This window comes from Rhinopithecus bieti, unplaced genomic scaffold (assembly GCF_001698545.2).
Source record: "Rhinopithecus bieti isolate Rb0 unplaced genomic scaffold, ASM169854v2 scaffold_28987, whole genome shotgun sequence".
NCBI lineage: Eukaryota > Metazoa > Chordata > Mammalia > Primates > Cercopithecidae > Rhinopithecus > Rhinopithecus bieti.
The window spans coordinates 535,233-558,205 of NW_016812958.1; the positions used below are offsets into that span (position 1 = coordinate 535,233).

The 22,973-nt window shown below is 38.1% G+C and overlaps 1 protein-coding gene across 1 annotated transcript in view; it reads right to left on the reverse strand.

The window, feature by feature from the left end:
* PLCH1 (phospholipase C eta 1) overlaps window positions 1–22,973 on the reverse strand; it is a 227,451-nt gene that overhangs the window by 72,036 nt on the left and 132,442 nt on the right. The window contains 2 exon segments of the mRNA XM_017847382.1: window positions 3,147–3,350; window positions 6,209–6,302. Of these exon segments, the coding sequence (XP_017702871.1) occupies window positions 3,147–3,350; window positions 6,209–6,302 (298 nt within the window).

Below are 22,973 nucleotides of genomic sequence, written 5' to 3' on the forward strand. Positions count from 1 at the left end.
ACACCATTTTTTTTTTTTTTTTTTTTTTTTTTTTTTTTTTTTTTTTTTGAGATGGAGTCTCACTCTGTTGCCCAGGGTGGGGTACAAAGGTGTGATCCCAGCTCACTGCAACCTCCGCCTCCTGGGTTCAAGTGATTCTCCTGCCTCAGCCTCCTGAGCAGCCAGGACTACAGGCACATGCCACCACACCTGGCTAATTCTTATAGTTTTAGTAGAGATGGGGTTTCATCATGTTGGCCTCAACATGGTCTCAAACTCCTGATCTCAAGTGAGTTGCCTGCCTCAGCCTCCGAAACTGCTGGGATTAGAGGCATGAGCCACTGTGCCTGGCCACCTTGTTTTTATACTTAAGTGTCTGGCTTATAGTTTTTAATCTCCAATCTGCTCCTGTCTGCATCCTTTGTAAGTTAAAACACCATGTAGCCATCTATTTAATCCCTTAGCACTGACTTCCTCAAGGCCAATAGTCCCTTGCTTCACTCTGTTTCCATGATGCTCACCCATGACACAATCTGGATATTGTCACCTGTGACTAAATCCCATTGCAATGACAGCTCTCTGTTCTCATGTTTTTTAAGTGTGATGACAACTTTCCACATTTTTCTATTTATTTGAGTCTTCTAGTCTCTTAATCTTATTTTATGGTGCCCTATCCACTTCGCTTCCTTTCCTAGAACCATGCAGCCCCTGTCAGTTACTTATAAGAGCTCTCACCAATACCCTGAAGATATTTAATATGACCTAGAAATCCTGAGACTTGGATCAATTCCATAATCTGTCTTCACTCCTTCTCTAAGCAGATGAGTACTGTTGGGGATGGGATCGAAAGGAGTCTAAGCATCCAGATTTTGAATCAGTCAAGACTGTTTGAAATCAGCTTGGCCTTCCCTGACTTACCTTGTCAATTCCTGTCACATTCTCTGATAACTTCTTTAACAGTTTTCTGATTTTAAGCCCTGTGGCCAACCTCCATTCACTTTATACTGAGTGGATGATGCTGTCTCCTACTTCTCTGAGAAAACAGGCATACGCCCTTTCAAAAATCTCTTGTCCCCTTTATCCCACCTGAAAACAAACCTATATTATTTCCCCCACTTCCAAGTCTCAAAACTGCCCCACAGCCTGTATCATCAAGCATTTGGATGCAGAAAAATGCCCAGTCACCAACCCACAGCAGGTAACCAACTGCCCACTAACATATCATCAACCTACATAGCAAAGGCCACCAACAATTCCCTGCTATCAAATGCAACTAAATTGGATACTTCATTTTATTTTACTTTTCTGTTCCCTGTGGCATTTCTGGCCATTCCTTTCTAACCCTTTCATCCTTTAGATGCAAGTACTCCTGTTCTCTGCACTGGCCTTGCTGGCTCCCCTTGCACTGCCTACTCCTAATCGTTGGATCGCTGAAGTCCTCAGGCCTCTTTCTCTTTTCCCCTTCTCTCTGTAAGTGATCTTGTACATTTTCATGATTTTAACTACCACATACCAAGTTCAGCACTTTGGAATCCTTATCTTGCCCAGACTCTTCAGTAAGTTCAGACATTGTTATCCAAGTGACTGATAAAGATGTCCACGTACATGTTATAAAATCACTCTAAATTCAGCAGATGGAAAACTGGACTCATTTAGGCTCTTTCTCTCAGATTCCCTACAGTATGGGGTGGCACCATCCACCTTCTATCTCTCCCCTTCATTCTTTTCATTCTTTTCTCTCACCAGGTTCCACTAAGTTTACCTCTTTAATACTGCATCCTTATCATCACCTCTTTCTCACTTAGTCCAAGATTTTGGAATCCTCCCTGGGATTCACTGTGATAGCCTTCCCACCATCTTCCTGCCTCCAGTTTCACCTCCCTTCTCCCTCCACAAACACACATGTCAAAAAAAAAAAAAAAACCTTTAAAATTATCTTTTCACACTGTTGCCCAAATAATCTTTCTAAACTGCAAATCTGATCATATCACTGTAGATATTAAAATCCTTCACTGGCCCCTCATTACCAAAAACTGAAATTGAAATTCCTCACCATAGCACTCAAAATCCTTTACAGCTGACCCCCAGCTCCCTTCCTAGCCTAACTGATTTCTCATCACATTTTATCTCGCACTTCATTCTCTATACCCCCACTTCTATACTATTGTATATCAATCAACTGGTGGAATTTTCACATTGTTTCTCTCTCTCTCTATCTCTATCTCTCTCTGTCTCTCTCTCTTACAGGTGGGGTCTCACTATGTTGCTCAGATTGGAATGCAATAGCTATTCACAGGCACAATCACAGCACACTGCAGCTTTGAACTCCTGGTCCCAAGCAATCCTCCCACCTCAGCCTCCCGGGTAGCTAAAACTATGGGAGTACAATACCATGCCTGGTTTATATTATTTTTTTAAAAAACGTTCATCCTTTCCACTAGACCATGAACTCCCTGAACACAGAATTCATATTTTACTTACTTCTGTATACTCACCACCTAGAACCCACTAGAAGTTTAATAAGTGTTGGATAACTGATAGACCACAAAGTATCTTAAAAACAAAGAGCTTGGCCGGGCGCAGTGGCTCATGCCTGTAAATCCCAGCACTTTGGGAGACCGAGGTGGGTGAATCATGAGGTCAGGAGATCAAGGCCAACCTGGCCAACATGGTGAAACCCCGTCTCTACTAAAAATACAAAAAAAAATTAGCCAGGTGTGATGGCATGCCCCTAATCCCAGTACTTGGGAGGCTGAGGCAGGAGAATCACATGAACCCAGGAGGCAGAGATGGCAGTGAGCCGAGATCGCGCCACTGCACTCCAGCCTGGGCGACAGAGCAAGACTCTATCTCAAAAAAAGCTCTCCTGAACGATTTTGCAATTGTATAATTAAAATACCTTTCTAGGAAGACTTTAATTTTCATCATAATTTCTCAGCAACTAACGGTATGCTTCACAACTGCTAACACATACCTCTTTCTCCCAATTGAACAATAAGGAGCCAGAGAGAATTATGAGTTAAGACTGACTTTACAATGAGCAGAAAAAATAGTACTAATTAGTGTGAGAGTGTGTTTCAGGTCTCCATTCTTTATTCTAGACTCAACAGACTAATTGAAGGACAGGGTCGCCCATACACACCGGAACTCAGAAAAAGTGCACATACCTTCCACGCAGCGACAGCCCTCTTGCAGCACCCGTGCATACATATCCACTTTGGACTGAGAAAGGAGCTGGTCCCCAGTCAGGTATGTATTGTGAGAGGAAGCAATGTAGTAGTTGCAGAGGGGCTGATCCATGTCTTGGTACACTTCATGGTGCAATGGGTTAAATATGTCACAGGCAGGACTACGCATGAAGTTCGTGAAGCCTTTGGAAGAAAGAGAGAGTGACTTACCACAGCTTTCAAAGCATACATACTTAATAGCTCTAAGAGGGACAAAAGGGGTCAAAAAATGTTCATAATGATTGTCTTATTTACCCTCAGGATGGCCTTTGTGGGGAAAACTGGAAAAATTAGAGATTTGCTTGAGGTCAGTAGTATGGTTTGGATATTTGTTCCACCCAAATCTCATGTTGAAATATAATCCCCTATGTTGGAGGCGGGCCCTGGTGGGAGGTGTATGGATCATGGGGGTAGATTCCTCAAGGCTTGGTGCTGTCTTTGCAATAGTGCATGAGTTCTCCTGAGATCTGTTTCTTTAAAAGTATATGGCTCCCTCCACTCCACTCTCTCTCCTGCTCCAGCTCAAGCCATGTGACCTGTTTCCTCCCACTTCACCTTCTACCACGAGTAAAATCTCCCTCCAGCCTCCCCAGAAGCCAAGCAGATGCTGGCACCATGCTTCCGGTACAGCCTGTAGAATGTGAGCCAATTAAAACTCTTTTCTTTATAAATTACCTACCCTTGGGTATTTTTTTTTTTTTTTTTTTTTTTTGAGATGGAGTCTCACTCTATCACCCACGCTGGAGTACAGTGGCACGATCTTGGCTCACTGCAACCTCCGCCTCCCGGGTTCAAGCGATTCTCCAGCCTCAGCTTCCCCAGTAGCTCGGACTATAGGCATGCACGACTGCATGTGGCTAATTTTTTTGCATTTTTAGTAGAGATGGGGTTTCACCATGTTGGCCAGGCTAGTCTCGAACTCCTGACCTCAGGTGATCTGCCCGCCTCGGCCTCCCAAAGTGCTGAGATTACAGGCATGAGCCACCATGCCCGGCCAGGTATTTCTTTATGACAACACAAGAACAGCCTAACACAGTCAAACAGACAATGTCAAAAAATAAAATATGACTTTTAGGAATAGCCTTTTAAATATAACCATATATATATATATAAAAAATGTTATATATATTATATATTACATACATAATAGATATATGTTAACTTTTTAAGAATTTTGACTAGGTAGAGGAGGGGCCAAGCCAATTACTGATGACTGAACTCAAGCTATGCTTATGCAGTGACTAATGCCATGCTAAAGCCATAGTTATACCAAGAGGTACCCTGATCAACCAGCAATTGATAGGTTATTAAGTTCATCTGAAATATAGTAAAGTCAGTGCCATAATTAAGGTAGTATGTCAAAAGTTAAACACTGTCTAAATTCAGGGTGTGACTGACAACCAAACTGGTTTGAAAAAATGCTGCTAATGGCTGGCACATTTTATAACTTTGAAACAGTCCTTTAAGATTATTTAGAAAACCCTATCAGTTTTTTTAGAATCTTTCAAAATATAATGCCTGGGTCAAAGAGGTTTTCATTAATATAACAAATAAATACATGGATGACTTGCAAATATCTAAACAGAATAATTATAGGGTAAATTACTTCAAGTCTTCAAATATCATTAGGTATAATTATATTTGTAAATATCCTTTGAAATTTAATTTCTTCATGCCAACTTTTATGTTCATAACTTAGGAAACCATGTTTAATTCCATCTTTTTGGGCCTCACCAAAGAAAAGATTCATTTCTTAGCACAGAAAAGGCCCAAGTTAGTTTATCATCTCTGGTTGTTTTTAAAACAGTTTTTAATGATCTAAGATTTCGTTTTATTTTTATTTTATTTTATATTTTGAGACAGAGTCTCACTCTGTCACCCAGGTTGGAGTGCAGTGGCACGATCTCGGCTCACTGCAACCTCCACCACCCAGGCTCAAGGGACTCTCGTGCCTCAGTTTCCTGAGTACCTGGGATTACAGGCATGTGCCACCATACCCAGCTAATTTTTGTATTCTTAGTAGAGACAGGATTTCATCATGTTGGCCAGGTTGGTCTCAAACTCCTGGCCTCAAGTGATCCCCCTCCCTCAGCCTCCCAAAGTGCTGGGTTTACAGGTGTGAGCCACCACACCCAGCTAATGATCTAAGATTTTAAATTATTCCACTTCATTTTAATCACCTACCGCCCCTGGAAGTAAATAGATGGTATTAAACCCCCCTTATTCACACTGATCTGGGAGCAGAAGTAATGAGGGGGCCAACGGTCAAAATTGATTAGATAAACCATGGCTTTGCATGCTCTTATAGGCAGCTGGTCTTTCATTAAAGATCATCTGCTCTGCCTGAAAGATCCTCCTCTTGGGTGGCAGCCTTCATGGTATTTCTTTACATATTTTAAATACATATACATACATTAGCTATATTTCTACCATATAATTTATGTCTGACATTCCAGGAGCTAGATTCTGAGTACATAACTGTGGGCGAATTATTTAATTTATTTGAGCCTCACTTCCTCAACTATAAAATGAAGTCACTGTATTAATGAGATTTGTGGTTCCAACAGCTTCTCCAAAGCTACCAATTAGGAAAAACAGTCAGTTGCTACCATTTTAAAAGAAACATGGCAAGTCACTAGTCTCAGAGAGAACTTATTTTAGGACTGAATTTCCCTTCATGAAATTATCAGGCTGAGGCTATTTCCAAAAATCAGCCAGTTGAGAAAAGTCCAAATATGTCATGGCATCCATCACACATGGTGGTATCAGGTAGACTTGCCTGAAGTGGAAAATGCTTATGGGCATTGCAAAAGTAAGAGAAATAGCAACATCATGGTCTTTGCTTTGCAGGAAAATATATGTGTGTTGTAGATTTTATTTGAATTATTTATTAATATAATCCCACGGATATCTCCTGATTTCTTTTCCTAAAAATTTTTGATGGAATTTAATTTAACAGGCTGAATCAAGAAATGAGAAATAAAGAATATTGGTTATTTTACCTTCTATGCCAAGAACATTTTTCACCTTATTTTCTTCTGAAACTTCAAACTTCTTTATGATGTCAAGACAATAGTCCGTTGTCACATTATTCATCTAAGAAAAACAGAATACTAGTAGGAGTACCTGCAATTTCATGAACTATGTTCTTCCACAGTAAAAAGACATTTACTGATTTTGCATTCTTGACACTGTGCAAAGCACCTAAATGAGCAGTGTTTGGGGTTACTAGTGTCACAGCTACTTTATCGTTGGAGAATGACCATGATCTCAATCTTCCTATGCATCTTTTAGATTGAATCAGTGAAAACAGCCCTTCAACTATTAGACAAATGTTCTCTGGGAAGCAATGAAATAAAATCAGTTATCAATGTAAATCCATTGCCAAAAATACACTCACTATAAGCTAGCAGCTATCTGCAAAAATTAACGTTTCCTACACAAACACTAAAGTTTGCTGATCATAAATATATGTAGAAAAAGAATGATTCCCTACCAAAACAGAATGTTTCTAAGTAAATGTACGTGTGTGTGTGTGTGTGTGTGTGTGTGTGTGTGTGTATCCATAGAACCATCCATTGAGCAGAGCAATCTGCCATGGTAATTCAGGAACACAAAGGTTAGCAAGAGGTAATAAAAATGAAAAGCTNTGTTATATATATTATATATTACATACATAATAGATATATGTTAACTTTTAAGAATTTTGACTAGGTAGAGGAGGGGCCAAGCCAATTACTGATGACTGAACTCAAGCTATGCTTATGCAGTGACTAATGCCATGCTAAAGCCATAGTTATACCAAGAGGTACCCTGATCAACCAGCAATTGATAGGTTATTAAGTTCATCTGAAATATAGTAAAGTCAGTGCCATAATTAAGGTAGTATGTCAAAAGTTAAACACTGTCTAAATTCAGGGTGTGACTGACAACCAAACTGGTTTGAAAAAATGCTGCTAATGGCTGGCACATTTTATAACTTTGAAACAGTCCTTTAAGATTATTTAGAAAACCCTATCAGTTTTTTTAGAATCTTTCAAAATATAATGCCTGGGTCAAAGAGGTTTTCATTAATATAACAAATAAATACATGGATGACTTGCAAATATCTAAACAGAATAATTATAGGGTAAATTACTTCAAGTCTTCAAATATCATTAGGTATAATTATATTTGTAAATATCCTTTGAAATTTAATTTCTTCATGCCAACTTTTATGTTCATAACTTAGGAAACCATGTTTAATTCCATCTTTTGGGCCTCACCAAAGAAAAGATTCATTTCTTAGCACAGAAAAGGCCCAAGTTAGTTTATCATCTCTGGTTGTTTTAAAACAGTTTTAATGATCTAAGATTTCGTTTTATTTTATTTTATTTTATATTTTGAGACAGAGTCTCACTCTGTCACCCAGGTTGGAGTGCAGTGGCACGATCTCGGCTCACTGCAACCTCCACCACCCAGGCTCAAGGGACTCTCGTGCCTCAGTTTCCTGAGTACCTGGGATTACAGGCATGTGCCACCATACCCAGCTAATTTTGTATTCTTAGTAGAGACAGGATTTCATCATGTTGGCCAGGTTGGTCTCAAACTCCTGGCCTCAAGTGATCCCCTCCCTCAGCCTCCCAAAGTGCTGGGTTTACAGGTGTGAGCCACCACACCCAGCTAATGATCTAAGATTTTAAATTATTCCACTTCATTTTAATCACCTACCGCCCCTGGAAGTAAATAGATGGTATTAAACCCCCCTTATTCACACTGATCTGGGAGCAGAAGTAATGAGGGGCCAACGGTCAAAATTGATTAGATAAACCATGGCTTTGCATGCTCTTATAGGCAGCTGGTCTTTCATTAAAGATCATCTGCTCTGCCTGAAAGATCCTCCTCTTGGGTGGCAGCCTTCATGGTATTTCTTTACATATTTTAAATACATATACATACATTAGCTATATTTCTACCATATAATTTATGTCTGACATTCCAGGAGCTAGATTCTGAGTACATAACTGTGGGCGAATTATTTAATTTATTTGAGCCTCACTTCCTCAACTATAAAATGAAGTCACTGTATTAATGAGATTTGTGGTTCCAACAGCTTCTCCAAAGCTACCAATTAGGAAAACAGTCAGTTGCTACCATTTTAAAAGAAACATGGCAAGTCACTAGTCTCAGAGAGAACTTATTTTAGGACTGAATTTCCCTTCATGAAATTATCAGGCTGAGGCTATTTCCAAAATCAGCCAGTTGAGAAAAGTCCAAATATGTCATGGCATCCATCACACATGGTGGTATCAGGTAGACTTGCCTGAAGTGGAAAATGCTTATGGGCATTGCAAAAGTAAGAGAAATAGCAACATCATGGTCTTTGCTTTGCAGGAAAATATATGTGTGTTGTAGATTTTATTTGAATTATTTATTAATATAATCCCACGGATATCTCCTGATTTCTTTTCCTAAAATTTTGATGGAATTTAATTTAACAGGCTGAATCAAGAAATGAGAAATAAAGAATATTGGTTATTTTACCTTCTATGCCAAGAACATTTTCACCTTATTTTCTTCTGAAACTTCAAACTTCTTTATGATGTCAAGACAATAGTCCGTTGTCACATTATTCATCTAAGAAAACAGAATACTAGTAGGAGTACCTGCAATTTCATGAACTATGTTCTTCCACAGTAAAAGACATTTACTGATTTTGCATTCTTGACACTGTGCAAAGCACCTAAATGAGCAGTGTTTGGGGTTACTAGTGTCACAGCTACTTTATCGTTGGAGAATGACCATGATCTCAATCTTCCTATGCATCTTTTAGATTGAATCAGTGAAAACAGCCCTTCAACTATTAGACAAATGTTCTCTGGGAAGCAATGAAATAAAATCAGTTATCAATGTAAATCCATTGCCAAAATACACTCACTATAAGCTAGCAGCTATCTGCAAAATTAACGTTTCCTACACAAACACTAAAGTTTGCTGATCATAAATATATGTAGAAAAGAATGATTCCCTACCAAAACAGAATGTTTCTAAGTAAATGTACGTGTGTGTGTGTGTGTGTGTGTGTGTGTGTGTGTGTATCCATAGAACCATCCATTGAGCAGAGCAATCTGCCATGGTAATTCAGGAACACAAAGGTTAGCAAGAGGTAATAAAAATGAAAAGCTAGGTGAGGTAGCTAGCATAACTGAGAACTCTGGAGCTAGACTGCTTGTGTTCAAATCATCTAGTTCATATTATTAATAGTGTAACTTTGAGTAGGTTACTTACCTTTTCTGTGGCTACCTGATAGCAGAGTGATAAGGATTAAATGAATCAATATGTGCAAAAACATTGTGTGGCACCAAAAAGGCAGTATATGCTATTATTAATATTATTGAGTCAGTCTCAAATTTGCTACATGAACAATACATGCTGAGTGTCACTGGGAAAAGTAAACTCTTCAGAAGTTATTTCTTTAATTAAACAGCAACATTAAGAATGTGGTATTTTGATCAAAAATCCATTTAGTCCCACAATCTAACATTGACATTTAAAAAGATTAATGAATAATGATAGAGGAAGCTAATTTTGTGAGCTAGTATTTCATATTTTAATTATATTTTCTCAAATATTCCATTTTTGTGTAGGTTTAATACTTACGTTTTACTAAAATCTAGTTTTTCTAAACAGTCCATTTAAACTGGGGGTGAAGCGCTGCTATATCGCTGTTTTTTGTCAGTTCAAAAGAACACACAATGCTTTCTTTCTTTTCAAACTAGCATGGTGGCTGATGCATCCTTTGAGTAAATTTTCTAATTCTTATTCTATTCAGGGGCCCATATTACCAGAAACCACCTGAAAGTATTATAAATACATGAAACTGCAATACCTCCAAGGAACTCTACTGACCCAGGCAGGCTTTGAGCAGCTCATTAATTTGTCTGCTGTGAGCTAGAGAGATTTGGCACATGCAGTCTAAAAGATAAATTAATTTTTCACAAAATAAAATGAACCAGATTGATAACAATTTTACATTCCATGTGAAGACTAAGTTCACTTTGCAATTGCTTTGTTTATAAGGCCATTTGTTCAGAATGTAGAGGTCTTAAACTGGACTCAGGCAGACTACCAGAAGCTCATGTAATCTTAAAAAAAAAACAATGAAAAACAACAGAACAACTAACGCACTGAGATGATGGAGCTAACTGCAGGTGAGCAGAGAGTATGTTACTAATTCAGGACACAATGCAGACTTTTATAACAAAAAACATTATATTTGAAAATATTCATTGAATTAGCAAAAATAGTAGTAAGCATTCTGTGAAGTTCATAAATTTCTGGGCCCCATAGAAGAATTAATGGGAAAAAATAATCTACTTTCTACCAAAATTGAGATATTAAGGATTGACTCTTTGTGAAGTACAGTAAAATCCCATAATAATGAGAATTGAAACGTAAGAGTCAATTGACTCCCAACCTTCCCCATCCTCTGATCTCGTTTAATTAATCTCCCAACAGCAAAATCCTGCATTTTACATAATTGAATTTTTTAAGACTTCACTTAAGTTAATTATAAGTTTATTGTATGACTGAAGGTTCAACACAGGTTAATGCTCTTTACTGTCCTTTTTCACCCTGTTTTGCTTCCTATTTGACAGAGCTGATAGGGAGAAATAGGAATTTCTCCTACTCTGACCCTGCTTGCTATGGAGTTCATTTGAAAGTTTTGTTTGTCATTGAACATCTGAGTTACTTGCTGTCTCCAATACTGAATACTGTGCTTTCTACACTAGGCAACTGGTGCTAAAAGAAGAACTTAAGATAAAATTTGATTTATTTTAATAATGACTCTACATTTATGTAATGCTGTCAATGTGCAGTAAAGAGCTTTTACACACATAATCTTAAACAGTTCTTAAAATAGTCTTGTAAATTTAGTGTTTCTATCCCTGCCTTACAGATAGAAAAATTAATGTTGAGAGAGGTTAATTAAACATCACCACCAAAGTCACAAAACTGTTTTGTTTTGGTTTTTTTTTTTCTTTTGAGACGGAGTCTGGCTCTGTCGCCCACGCTGGAGTGCAGTGGCGCGATCTCGGCTCACAGCAAGCTCCGCCTCCCGGATTCACGCCATTCTCCTGCCTCAGCCTCCCCAGTAACTGGGACTACAGGCGCAGGCGCCCGCCCGCATGCTTCGGTAATTTTTTGTATTTTAGTAGAGACGGGGTTTCACCGTGTTAGCCAGGATGTTCTCCATCTCCTGACCTTGTGATCCGCCTGCCTCGGCCTCCCAAAGTGCTGAGATTACAGGCGTGAGCCACCGCTCCCGGCCGACAAAACTCCCCGCAAAAAAAAAACTGTTTAAGAGGCAGAACCAAAGATCAAATTTAGACCTTCTTGACTTCAAGTCCAAAGCACTTTCTTGTATAACTATTCTCTGGGCATTTTCTTTATTTCTATTGAAAATTAAAACGCTTACTTTTAAAACTGATCGGTTTTTTAATTTCAATATAACTGAAACTCCTAAATCATTTCTTCACTTCAAATCAATTATTACAATTTAACTTTTTTTATTATTCAAGATTAGACTCCATTCTCTTTTCCTTTATTTACTATAGTTCTTTAGTCTCATCCAGAAGGGAAAAGACTCACTGATCCTCACATTAAAGCACAACTAATTTCAGATGAATTACTTGTAGAAACTAGTCGTAGATCTATAAAATACCCGTATTCTGACACTATCTACTTATCCCCAGACTTCCTGCAAGTTTTTTAGCAAAATTTTCCCTGTGAGTGAAAATATAAAACCAAGTCAGAAGGGGTAAACAATTATATTTCTTATGGCTATGATTCTCAAAAACACCAAATGCAAAATCAATGTATCACTTGCAAAATTCTAATATTGCTAAACCTTACTAGCTTATTTTTATCAAAGTAATATATTTGTAAATAAATAAGTCAAAACTAAGATTCTTTTGTAACTAAAACCAGAAGTCCCCCGCCTATACCCAGAATCACTCCCCAAAGTCAGTAATGCCAATATTTCTAGATATTTCTTTTGAAATAGGTCATATATTTGTTGTTGTTGTTGTTGTTGTTGTTGTTGTTGTTGTTGTTGTTGTTGTTTTGGAGACCAAGTCTCACCCCGTCACCCAGGCTGGAGAGCAGGGATGTCACTGCAACTTCCGCTTCCCAGGTTCAAGAAATTCTCCTGCCTCAGCCTCCCTTGTAACTGGGATTACAGGCATGCACCACTATGCCCTGCTAATTTTTTGTATTTTCAGTAGAGACAGAGTTTCACCATGTTGGCCAGGCTGGTCTCGAACTCCTGACCTCAGGTGATCTGCCTGCCTCGGCCTCCCAAAGTGCTGGGATTACAGGTGTGAGCCGCCGCACCCGGCCATCTTTAGATTCTTAATTATCATGTTTATAATGCTGTATTGTACACTTTAAAAATTATTGACTTCTTATTGTGTTAGATATTATGTTAGATTTTTAACATAATAATAAGATCTTCTGGGTCAGCAGATCTGCCTCTCTGCCTGTCCTCTCAGTATAATTATATCATCCAGTTTTTATGAAATATCTGGGGTTTAAAGTATTCCAAGTATGCAAATGTTGAACAATGCTGAGTATGTTGTACACTGTGATTGTGTTTACCTTTCTCATAGAACAGTTTTTATGATTACTTGCTGGCATTCCTACTCATTTGGTTAACTTTTAATGTACCTATCACAAATTCTTCCCAATGACTCTAATGGTCTCTCAAGTTCCACATAATCAAAGGCAACCGATAATCCATGAATTGTGCTTTTTTTCTCCTTACAGAAGTTCTCCTTCTTTCCCGCTGGTTGAGTTCTGGAACAGCATTCAGCTTTTGCTCTGACTTTATTTGGTCACTCTTGTGAAAGAGCTCTCAGGAAGTAAATTATTTCTTTCCCTCATGTGTTTTTGTGTGTGCTCTGGTGTATTTGTTTTTTATTACACACACACATTTGTTTGACAGTTTTTGGCAGAAAATTCTAGGTTGAATCATTGCTCTCATGATTTTTGGCTTCCAGAATTTCTGTTGAGAAATCTGATGCCATTCTGATTCCAATCCTTTTCACAGAATGATTTGTTGTTTGCTAATTAGTTTAGTCTAGTTTTTCTCTTTTTACAAGCACTCAGGGTTCCATTTTAACCTTGGAACTGTGAAATTTCACTCTGATTTACCTTTTTGTGGATCTTTAAACTGAGGTTGGCCCTCATTTGGGTTTGTCAGTCTAGAGAATCTTACCTTTCCATGCTAATAAATTTTTTGTATTATTTATTTGATAAGTTTCTCCCTTCTATTTTCTCCTATCTTTTCTATTTCTTTTTTGTTTGTTCTTCTCATGCTTTTAGTTTCCAAGAGCTTTTTTTTTTCTCTGAATCTTTTTTTCTCATGGCATCTTTTTTTTTCTTAAGAGACAGGTCCTCATTCTGTCACCCAGGCTGGAGTGCAGTGGCACAATCATGGCTCACTGCAGCCTCCAGATCCTGGGATCAAGTGATTCTCCCTCCTCAGCCTCCCATGTAGTGGGGACTACAGTCACACACCATTGTACCTGGTTGGTCTTTTATTTTATTTTATTTTGTAGAGATGGGGTATAGCTATGTTGCCCAGGCTGGTCTTGAACTCCTGGCCTCAAGCAATCTTCCCACCTTGGCCTCCCAAAGTGCTGGAATTTTAAGCATGAGCCACTATGCCCAATCTGTCATAGCATCTTGCTCTTGCTTTATGGCAATCACATTTGAATCATTCTGATAACATTAACAACAATTTTTAAAGTTTCCTCCTCCTTGCATTACCTGTTTCCTCCAAGTTTCTTGTCTCTATTTATTTGCTTTAGTAGTCTCTGTTCTTTATAGTAGAGGATTTCCTCAAACACTGGTAAGCCTTGGTTATTTAAAATCAATAAACCTGGGAACTGAACATTGGAAGAGGGCTATGGTTTTCACATCTCAATGCATAGATGGTCACTAATCCTTGCATTCATTCTCTGCTTCTGTGAAACAAACCACCCCATAAGCTAGAAACTTAAAACAACAACTGTTTATTTGATAACAATTGTGTAGGGTTGCAAGTCAGACTGGGTTCAGCTGGATGGTTATTGTGCTGTTCTCATTTAGAGTTCTTCATGTGACTACAGGCATCTGGTTACTTGCCAGATGGTACAAGATGGCCTCACCCACATGTCTGTGGTTGGTGCTGACTATTGGCTGAGCCTCTTTCTCTATGTAGTCTCTCATCCCCAAGGAAACTCCCCTGGTTTCTTCACATGATAGTCCCACAGTTCCAACAGGGTGAGGATGAAATCTTCAAAACTCCCTGAGGCCTAGGCTCCAGAACCTGTACATCAGTCCTACCACAATTTACTAATCAAAGCAAGTCAATAAACTGGCACAGACTGAAGAAGCGGGAAAATCGAATTCAATTCTTGGTGGAAGGAGTGCCAAAGTTGCATTGCAAAGACACATACATACAGGAATATGGCAGTTATTATAGCCATCTTCATAATCCCCATGTTTTCCATATAGTACCCACACTCAGCCGTGTGTGGCATCACTTAGATCAGATCCTCTCACCCCTTTTTTGTAATTTTTTTTTTTTTTTTTTGACAGAGTCTCACACTGTTGCCCAGGCTGGAGTACAGTGGCACAATCTCAGCCAAATGCAACCTCCACCTCCAGGGTTCAAGTGGTTCCCCCGCCTCAGCCTCCCGAGTAGCTGGGACTACAAGCGTGCATCACTACACCCAGATAATTTTTTGTATTTTTAGTGGAGACGGGGTTTCACCATGTTGGCCAGGCTGGTCTCAAACTCCTGACCTCAAGTGATCTGCCTGCCTTGGCCTCCCAAAGTACTGGGATCACAGGAGTAAGCCACCATGCATGGCCCCCCTTACCTCTTACATACAGTTTTATGCTAGAGTAGAGAAAGGACAGTTGCCCTGCTACAAGGTTTGGGGGAGAAGATCTGAAGCTGTAACCATATCTTAAACAGACTTTCAACCAGTGCTTGTTTTCAACCCCTCCTCTCCTCTTTTCAGGAATATCATGTAACTAACATCAATTTTTGAACTTATCAGGGGCTTCCCCTGGGCCAATGGAGTTTCTTCGTGGCTTCTCACTCTATAAGATTGAATTTCAGTGTTCTGGGGTCTCCTTTAAATCAGAAAAGTTTCAAAATGTTGTCGCTCCTCCCCTGTTCTCTTTGTATCTGTGGTTTTACACAGGGGGATTGTCTTTACTGTATTTTGGGGTAATTTCAAGAGGGAGTGAAGAAACACCTCTAAATGAATGGTCATTTCATATTCAACTGAATAAGACAACCACAGTAACTATTTACCTCCTCAAACTAGCTACCTCTAATTCATACTAAAAGGAAACCACATATTTCACAGCATTTGAATAGATGATTTCACAGAAAACATTATTTGGAAAATATATTCGATGCAGCAAAAATATTACAAGATGTAATTACTCTGAATGATCTCTCAACTGCTTTAATTGTGAATAATTAAGAAAAATCAGTCAGGCGTGGTGGCTCATGCCTGAATTCCCAGCACTTTGGGAGGCCAAGGTGGGCAGATCACTTGAGGTCAGGAGTTCGAGGCCAGCCTGTCCAGCATGGTGAAACCCCGTCTCTACCAAAAACACAAAGATCAGCCGGGTATGGTGGTGGGTGCCTACAATCCCAGCTTCTCGGGAGGCTGAGGCAGGAAAATCGCTTGAACCCAGGAGTCAGAGGTTGCAGTGAACCAAGACAGCACCACTGCACTCCAGCCTATGTGACAGAGCAAGACCCTGTCTAAAAAATAAATAAATAAATAAAAGTAAAAAGAAAAGAAAAAAGAAAAATGATACAGAAATTCAGGAAAACACCTCAAAGAACTGCTTTTATATGAGGAAGGTACAAAAAAGATAAAGATACATTATCACCAGAATGGGACAGTTATAAGCAAAGGAGACTTTATAATTATTTCTCATAAGAGAGAAGATTAGAATGATTACAATGACCAGAACTCTTACCAAACCATTCTGGATTCAATGAAGGGTAAGGAAGGGAGAGGGCACACATGATTCCTATAAATGGATCAGAATGATCAAGGAAACATTTTAGCAGAAAGAATAAAGGAGCTAAAGGTGCAATTTTCAGAGCTACTATGCGGGTAATGTATAGATCTATATCAGATTACAATAAGGAGAGGGCCCTGTAGCAGGGAAACAGGAAATCTCTGAAAATCCTCTTGGAATTAACTATCCACATGCATATTTCAGATGAAAGCTTTGTATAAACAGAAACTTACTTTTGACTTACTATAAAAGGTAGCCTTTGCTCTTAGATAACAGCTAGCAGAAATTTTTAAATTTTTAAAATTATTTTGTTTCAGAGACAGAGTTTTGCTCTGTGGCCTAGGCACTGCAGCCTCGAACTCCTAGGCTCAAGCAATCCTCCCACCTCCGCCCCACAAGTAGCTGGGACCATGGGCAAGCGCCACCACACCCAACTAATTTTTTTTTAAGAGAAGGCGTCTCACTATATTGTTCAGACTGATCTTGAACTCCAGGGCTCAAGTGATCCTCCTGCCTGCCTGCCCCTGTAGCTGGGATTACAGGGGCAAGCCACTGGGCCTGGCCTAGGAGGGATTTCCAACTATATAAAGGCACTTCAATATTCCTGCCTTCTCTTCCTTCCTCCTCAATCCATAAGAAACAAAAAAATATAAAGAGCATAGGGGCTTGCTATGAAAGGTTGCCAAGGGGATGGGGAAATGAAATCAAATTGTCACTCCAGAACCAAAACACTAAAAAGGACAGAACAAAAAAAAACACTCAACTCCAGTGCCAAGAAATGGATAGGAACTCTGGAGGAGATGTGATGTAGGTGGCTGTTTGGTAAATACGAGGTTGGGGTGGGTGGGGAATGAAACAAAGCAAAACAAAACAAAACAAAAACTCTCAATCAAATCTAGTAAATACTTTGGAACCACAGATTAGTGGATATCTGTGATCCTTTATCTGTAGATGAAAGGAAGAGAAGAAAGAGAAATCTCAGCCAGATAACTTCTGGCTGTACTGGCACTTCCTCATGGATATAAAAGATAGTGAGAATTCCCTTGGCACAGCCATGTTCTAAGAATGAAAGTCCTAATCAAACAGCAACTGGACCTGTCAAAGGCATAAACTCTGAGAGCTTCAGTAAAATAAAAATCTGACCCACAGGCCAATATTTGATTTCATAAAATCCTCGACAGCTTATGTGGCCAGTAGTGATATTTCATTTCACAACCGAGTAAACCTATGAAAGTTGAATATCCTGGTGTCTACACCAATCTTATGTTGTCAGAAGCTAATGAATTACTGTCATACGCATCACCAAATTACCTCAAATTTGTGCCATTGTGAAAATCCAGTTTTGAAACTCAAAACCCCACAAAACTCTTGACTAATGACTCTACAGTTAGATTGTGTCCAAGCTAATAAAATAAATTTTACACTATTTTAAAGAATGTTGAAATGCACAACTTTATAACAATTTTTAAATACACAGCTATTTCCTTAGGATGAATTATTAAAGTAAAATGGTTTGGTCAAAGTTTTATAAATTATATTAAATGTTATAGATTGTAAAACTACTCCAGTATCATTCTATAATTTCACTAGAAATAGAAGAGATGGACACTACATTTGGTGGTGTATTTTTTAATCTTTACTAAGATGATGGGGGAATAAATAGTCTCCTAGCCTAGATAGCATGGTGAGACCCTGTCTCTAAAACAGATTATTAAAAATTAGTTGGGTGTGATGACACACACCTGTAGTCCCAACTACTTGGGAGGCTGAGGCAGGAAGATTGCTTGAGCTCAGGAGTTGGCGGTTATATGATCCATGATCGCACCCACTGCACTCCAGCCTGGGCAACAGAGACCCTGTCTCTAAGAAATAACTAACTTGGTTTTATTTCATATTTTTGAATTACTAATAAAGGGTGAACATTTTCATAGGTTTATTGACTTTGTATGATTTTTTATAGGTTTCAAGTGTTTTACTCATTTTTCCATTTTTTTTTTTTTCTCAATGATCTAGGAAAGCGCCATATTAAGGAAAGTCACTATTTCTCTCTTTTGTATGTTACAAATATTTTCCTACTCTGTCCCTTAATTTTGTGGTGCTTAATAAAGTGGACCACATATAAACAAAGTTTCAGTACATTAAAATGTTCCTTTGTGATTTTTACCTCTTGATGTATGATCACTTTTTTAATATTTTTATAAATTTCTTTTGAGTCATCCTCATATATAAGTAGCTTCAAGCTAATTTAGAAAATTAAACTAGATACAGTTAATCATCTGCCAGGAACAAATGTCACAGAATTCTGGCTTCTGTTTTCCCTAACTAAAATTTACTGGCAGAATGTCAACAAAACTAAAAGAGGGAAGAAACACATGCCCCTTAGCAAGTGACATCCGGTATTGCTATTCAAATGAACTGGGGTAATTCCACTAGCCTGAATGGATTTGAAGTCAGTAGTTTATACCTTTTAACTTTAATTCCTCACATTGCCACACTTCTGAGTATCTTGGGCAAAGGACTTTCCTGTTCGTCATTGCAATGTTCAATTTGACACTGAGATAGGAAAGACAGGTATCAGCTCCCTTTGCATGGTTCAGGAAACCAAGGCTCAGAAACAATCATGATTGATTCTCCAACCACTAAAGCTTGCAGTGTGTGGAATGCAGGTGTTCTGGACTCCTGGTCTAATGTTCTTTCCAGTACACTATGAGAGCTCTGCAAATAAGGATGAAGAAGTAGTCATATAAGAGAGGGACACAGAGGAGTAAAGATGGAGAAAGGACGTATCCTCTAAGGGAAAATATAGACATTTCTATTACCCAATTCCCTTTTTCTACCTGTCCTATAGCTAACATTGTTAATAAAAAATCTCTGCCTTTGCCAAATTATCAAACTACTTAAAATAACTAATTTTGACAAAACATTTTGCTAATAACGCTATCTGGTTTAATCCTTAAGAAAGCAACAACAAAATTCATAAAAGTGAATCTGCTATTTCTAAAATGTGTGTGATTATGATAAGGTAAAGTAAAATATTAAGTAGGTATTAGAAAGTTATCTAATCACATGGTTGGTTTTGCTGGCTACCAGCTCCTATCCTGAAACTATCCAGGAGCCCAACAATAGTTACCTCATTAGCATGAACTCAGATATGGTGAAAAGGGGCTGATTATAAATAATGAAAGATACTTTAGAGTTTTAGGAGCTCTGTGCTGGGAACTGGAACAAAGACCAAATGTATATTTTATTATATCACACCATGACAGACTTGGAGTGGGAGGGTAAAGCAGAAGTAATTTGGAAGAAAATTCTAATCACGTACAGATTTGATGCAGTTTAGTACATGGTACCCTAAAATATAGCACCCTGGCATTTGTGAAAACAGCAGAAAAGGAAAGGTATCTCTGACCTTCCCCCCAGCCCTTCCACCCACAAAACCTAGGAAGAATTTTCTGAGCTTCCCCTGAAGCAGACCATATGACCCTCATTCAAGAGACCACCAGCACCTTCCCAATACCCAGAGGAAGGGAGCCGAAGACACAGAGGTGCCAAGAAGAGTCTGAACAAACACGCCTTGCTAAATTCCCCATTTACTGCCATTAGATCATAACCTTGACCTCTAAACATATTTTTTCATGACTGTCCACTCCTCATGAAACCTAGCATAAGAAATACACAGGTTTGCCTGACTTTCTGGGTCTTCAGTGCCTTATAAAGGCTCCTCTGTGTTATTAAAAACTTATTAGATAAAGTTGTATGTTTTTCTCTTATTAATCAGTCTTTTGTCATAAGTGCCTATGCCATGACCCTAGTGACGGGTGTGAAAAAGACACTTCTCCCCACCTATGGAATTTTACAGTCAAGTACATGTGTGGATACTTGCCCACCAGGAGTCTCACATTGTTCCTTGGAAATGGATAGATCTGTGCAGCTAATAAACCAGGCAATGCACTAGGAAGTTACACTCACATCTCATTTAATTCTCACTCTACTCTTGCAAGGGTAATATTACTACCAAAAGCATTTTATAACTCACAAAGTCAAGGATGAAAAGTTAATGCGATCAAGTTGCAAGGTAAGCAAGGCTATGTATCCAGTCCTGCTCACTCCTATCCTACCACACAGTCTAGTAATTTTTAAAAATTCCATGCCAAATGAAGTGTTAATCTGCTTGAAAAGAGGTGATTAGTATTACTGATGAAGATGATAAGAGAAACACATTATCAGAAAACATGTTTAATGCATTTAACTTTAGGAGTTTGAAAGAGACATCAAGAAAGGCATTAAAACTGGTTCCTACTTGGGTATTGCCTGCCACCTCTCAAATAAGACCTAATAGTGTGGTGCTACTGGTTGGTTCTTTAATGGTATTTAAATAGAATAGATATCCACCTGGAATTACTGGTGGAAAACCAGTCTGTCTGCCTGTCAGTCTCTGTCTCTGTCTGTCTCTGTCTCTCTTTCTTTCTCTCTCTCTCTCTCTCTCTCTCTCTCTCTCTCTCTCTCTCTCTCACACACACACACACACACACACACACACACACACAGAGGCAATAAACAACAGAAAAACAGGACAGAATTTAGACAGATTTTTCTGTATGTTAAAGAGCCTTTCAAAGTTCAAAAAATACGATTAAAAAACAAACATGGAAAAGTACTCATCCCTGCTATCAAAAAATGTTAAACCAACATTAACTTATCATTCTATGGCTACAATATTAGCACTAAAAGTGATCCATTTAATAACTAATCATTTGTTCACTGCTTTCTTAATTATAAACTGAAACAAATCTTTTATATAGCATTATGGAGATATGTTTCAAAAGCCATGAAAATATTTTATCCTATGGCTCAATAATAAGTAAATAATTCAGAAAAAACATATACATGGATTTGTTTACCAAATACTTTGTACTTTTTTTCATTCTTACTAAAGCAAAACACTGAAGACTCTGATCACCAAATTAATCTCACATTTAAAAAATTCAAATATGGCATTTAAATGCTATAAAAATGTTTGTAAATATAAGTAAGAGCAGATTTTGAATCAGTGAGACTTTTTGCCATTTATGAATCTATAAGCAGCATTTACTAGCTCAAATTGTGAATGTCAAATAGGTTTTAGACTATACCAAGTGTAACATAATTTTCTGGGTTATGTAGGAGAAAATTAAAGAAAGTTAAAATAATTGACTCTCAAATGAAAATCACTTCACAAATTCAATGAAATTCAAATTAGCACTAAAACTAAGTGAGCATGATTTCAAGTATATTAACAATGTATTACTAATTAATATTTTTAGTATCTTTACAAAGGTAATTCTTCTAAAGAACAACATTTCCAGAAAAAAAATACAGCATGATAATTATAATAAATTTTACTCTACCTCAAAAAGAAAAAATCCAGCAAACTTTAAAAAGCATGTTGTTTACTTCTTACCATTCTCTTTCCTTTTATCATAGACTCTCAAAATCATAAAGTCTCAAAAAAAAGCTCTTTATTTTGAGCTTTCTGAGGGTAGGTTTTGTCCACTACCAAAACTTAGCGCAATACCTAGGAAATACAGTATCTATTCATACAAGGAAATGAATTAATCTGAAATTTTACTAATCCAATTTTACTAATCCAATTTTACCACCCATATTTCAGTCTCCTTAATAGCATCTTAAATCCTTGTTAACACCTTCAAGGAAGAAAACACAACTGTCAAAGTCATCCAGCACATCTTTGGTCAGCTATACTTCTTAAGAGCTAGTGGAAATTTATCTCTCTCTGATATTCAGATATTAATCCAGTGTATTATTCACTGGAGCTCTGTGGTAGAAGTTTATCCTGGTTTACATAAAGTCCTTGCAATATCCAGATCCAGATTGAAAGAAGGGATCAAACTATGTGACCCAACTTTTCCACTCAGATTTATATTCAAGAGACTTGACAATGTATGTCCACACAAAACCTTGTGCATGAATGTTCACAGCAGCATTATTCATCATAGCCCCCAAAAAGCAAATGGCCCAAATTTCCATCAACTGATGAATATATAAACAAAATGTGGTATATTCATACACTGATATATTATTTGGCAATAAGAAGAAATAAAATACTGATAATGCCACAACATGAATGAATCTTGAAAACATTATGCCAAATGAAAGAAGCCAATCACAAAGGTCACATAAATGATTCCCTTTATATGAAATGTCCAGAACAGACAAATCAATAGAGACAGAAATATTAGTTTCCACAAGCTGTGGGGGAGAGAGAAATGGGGAATAATTGCTAATAGGTTTCTTCTTGGGGTACGGAAAATGTTCTGAAATTAGATAGTGGTTATAGTTGCACAACTCTTTTTACTTTTCTTTTCTTTTTTTTTTCTTTTTTTTTGAGATGCAGTTTTGCTTTTGTTGCCCAGGCTGGAGTGCAATGGCACTATCTCAGCTCACCACAGCCTCAGCCTCCTGGGTTTGTTCAAGCGATTCTCCTGTCTCAGTCTCCCGAATAGCTGGGATTACAGGCATGGGCCACCACATCTGATTAATTTTGTATTTTTAGTGGAGACTGGCTTTCTCCATGTTGGTCAGGCTGGTCTCAAACTCCCAACCTCAGGTGATCTGCCCGCCTGGTGGCCTCCCAAAGTGCTAGGATTACAGGTGTGAGCCACCATGCCCAGCCCTTTTTTCTATTTT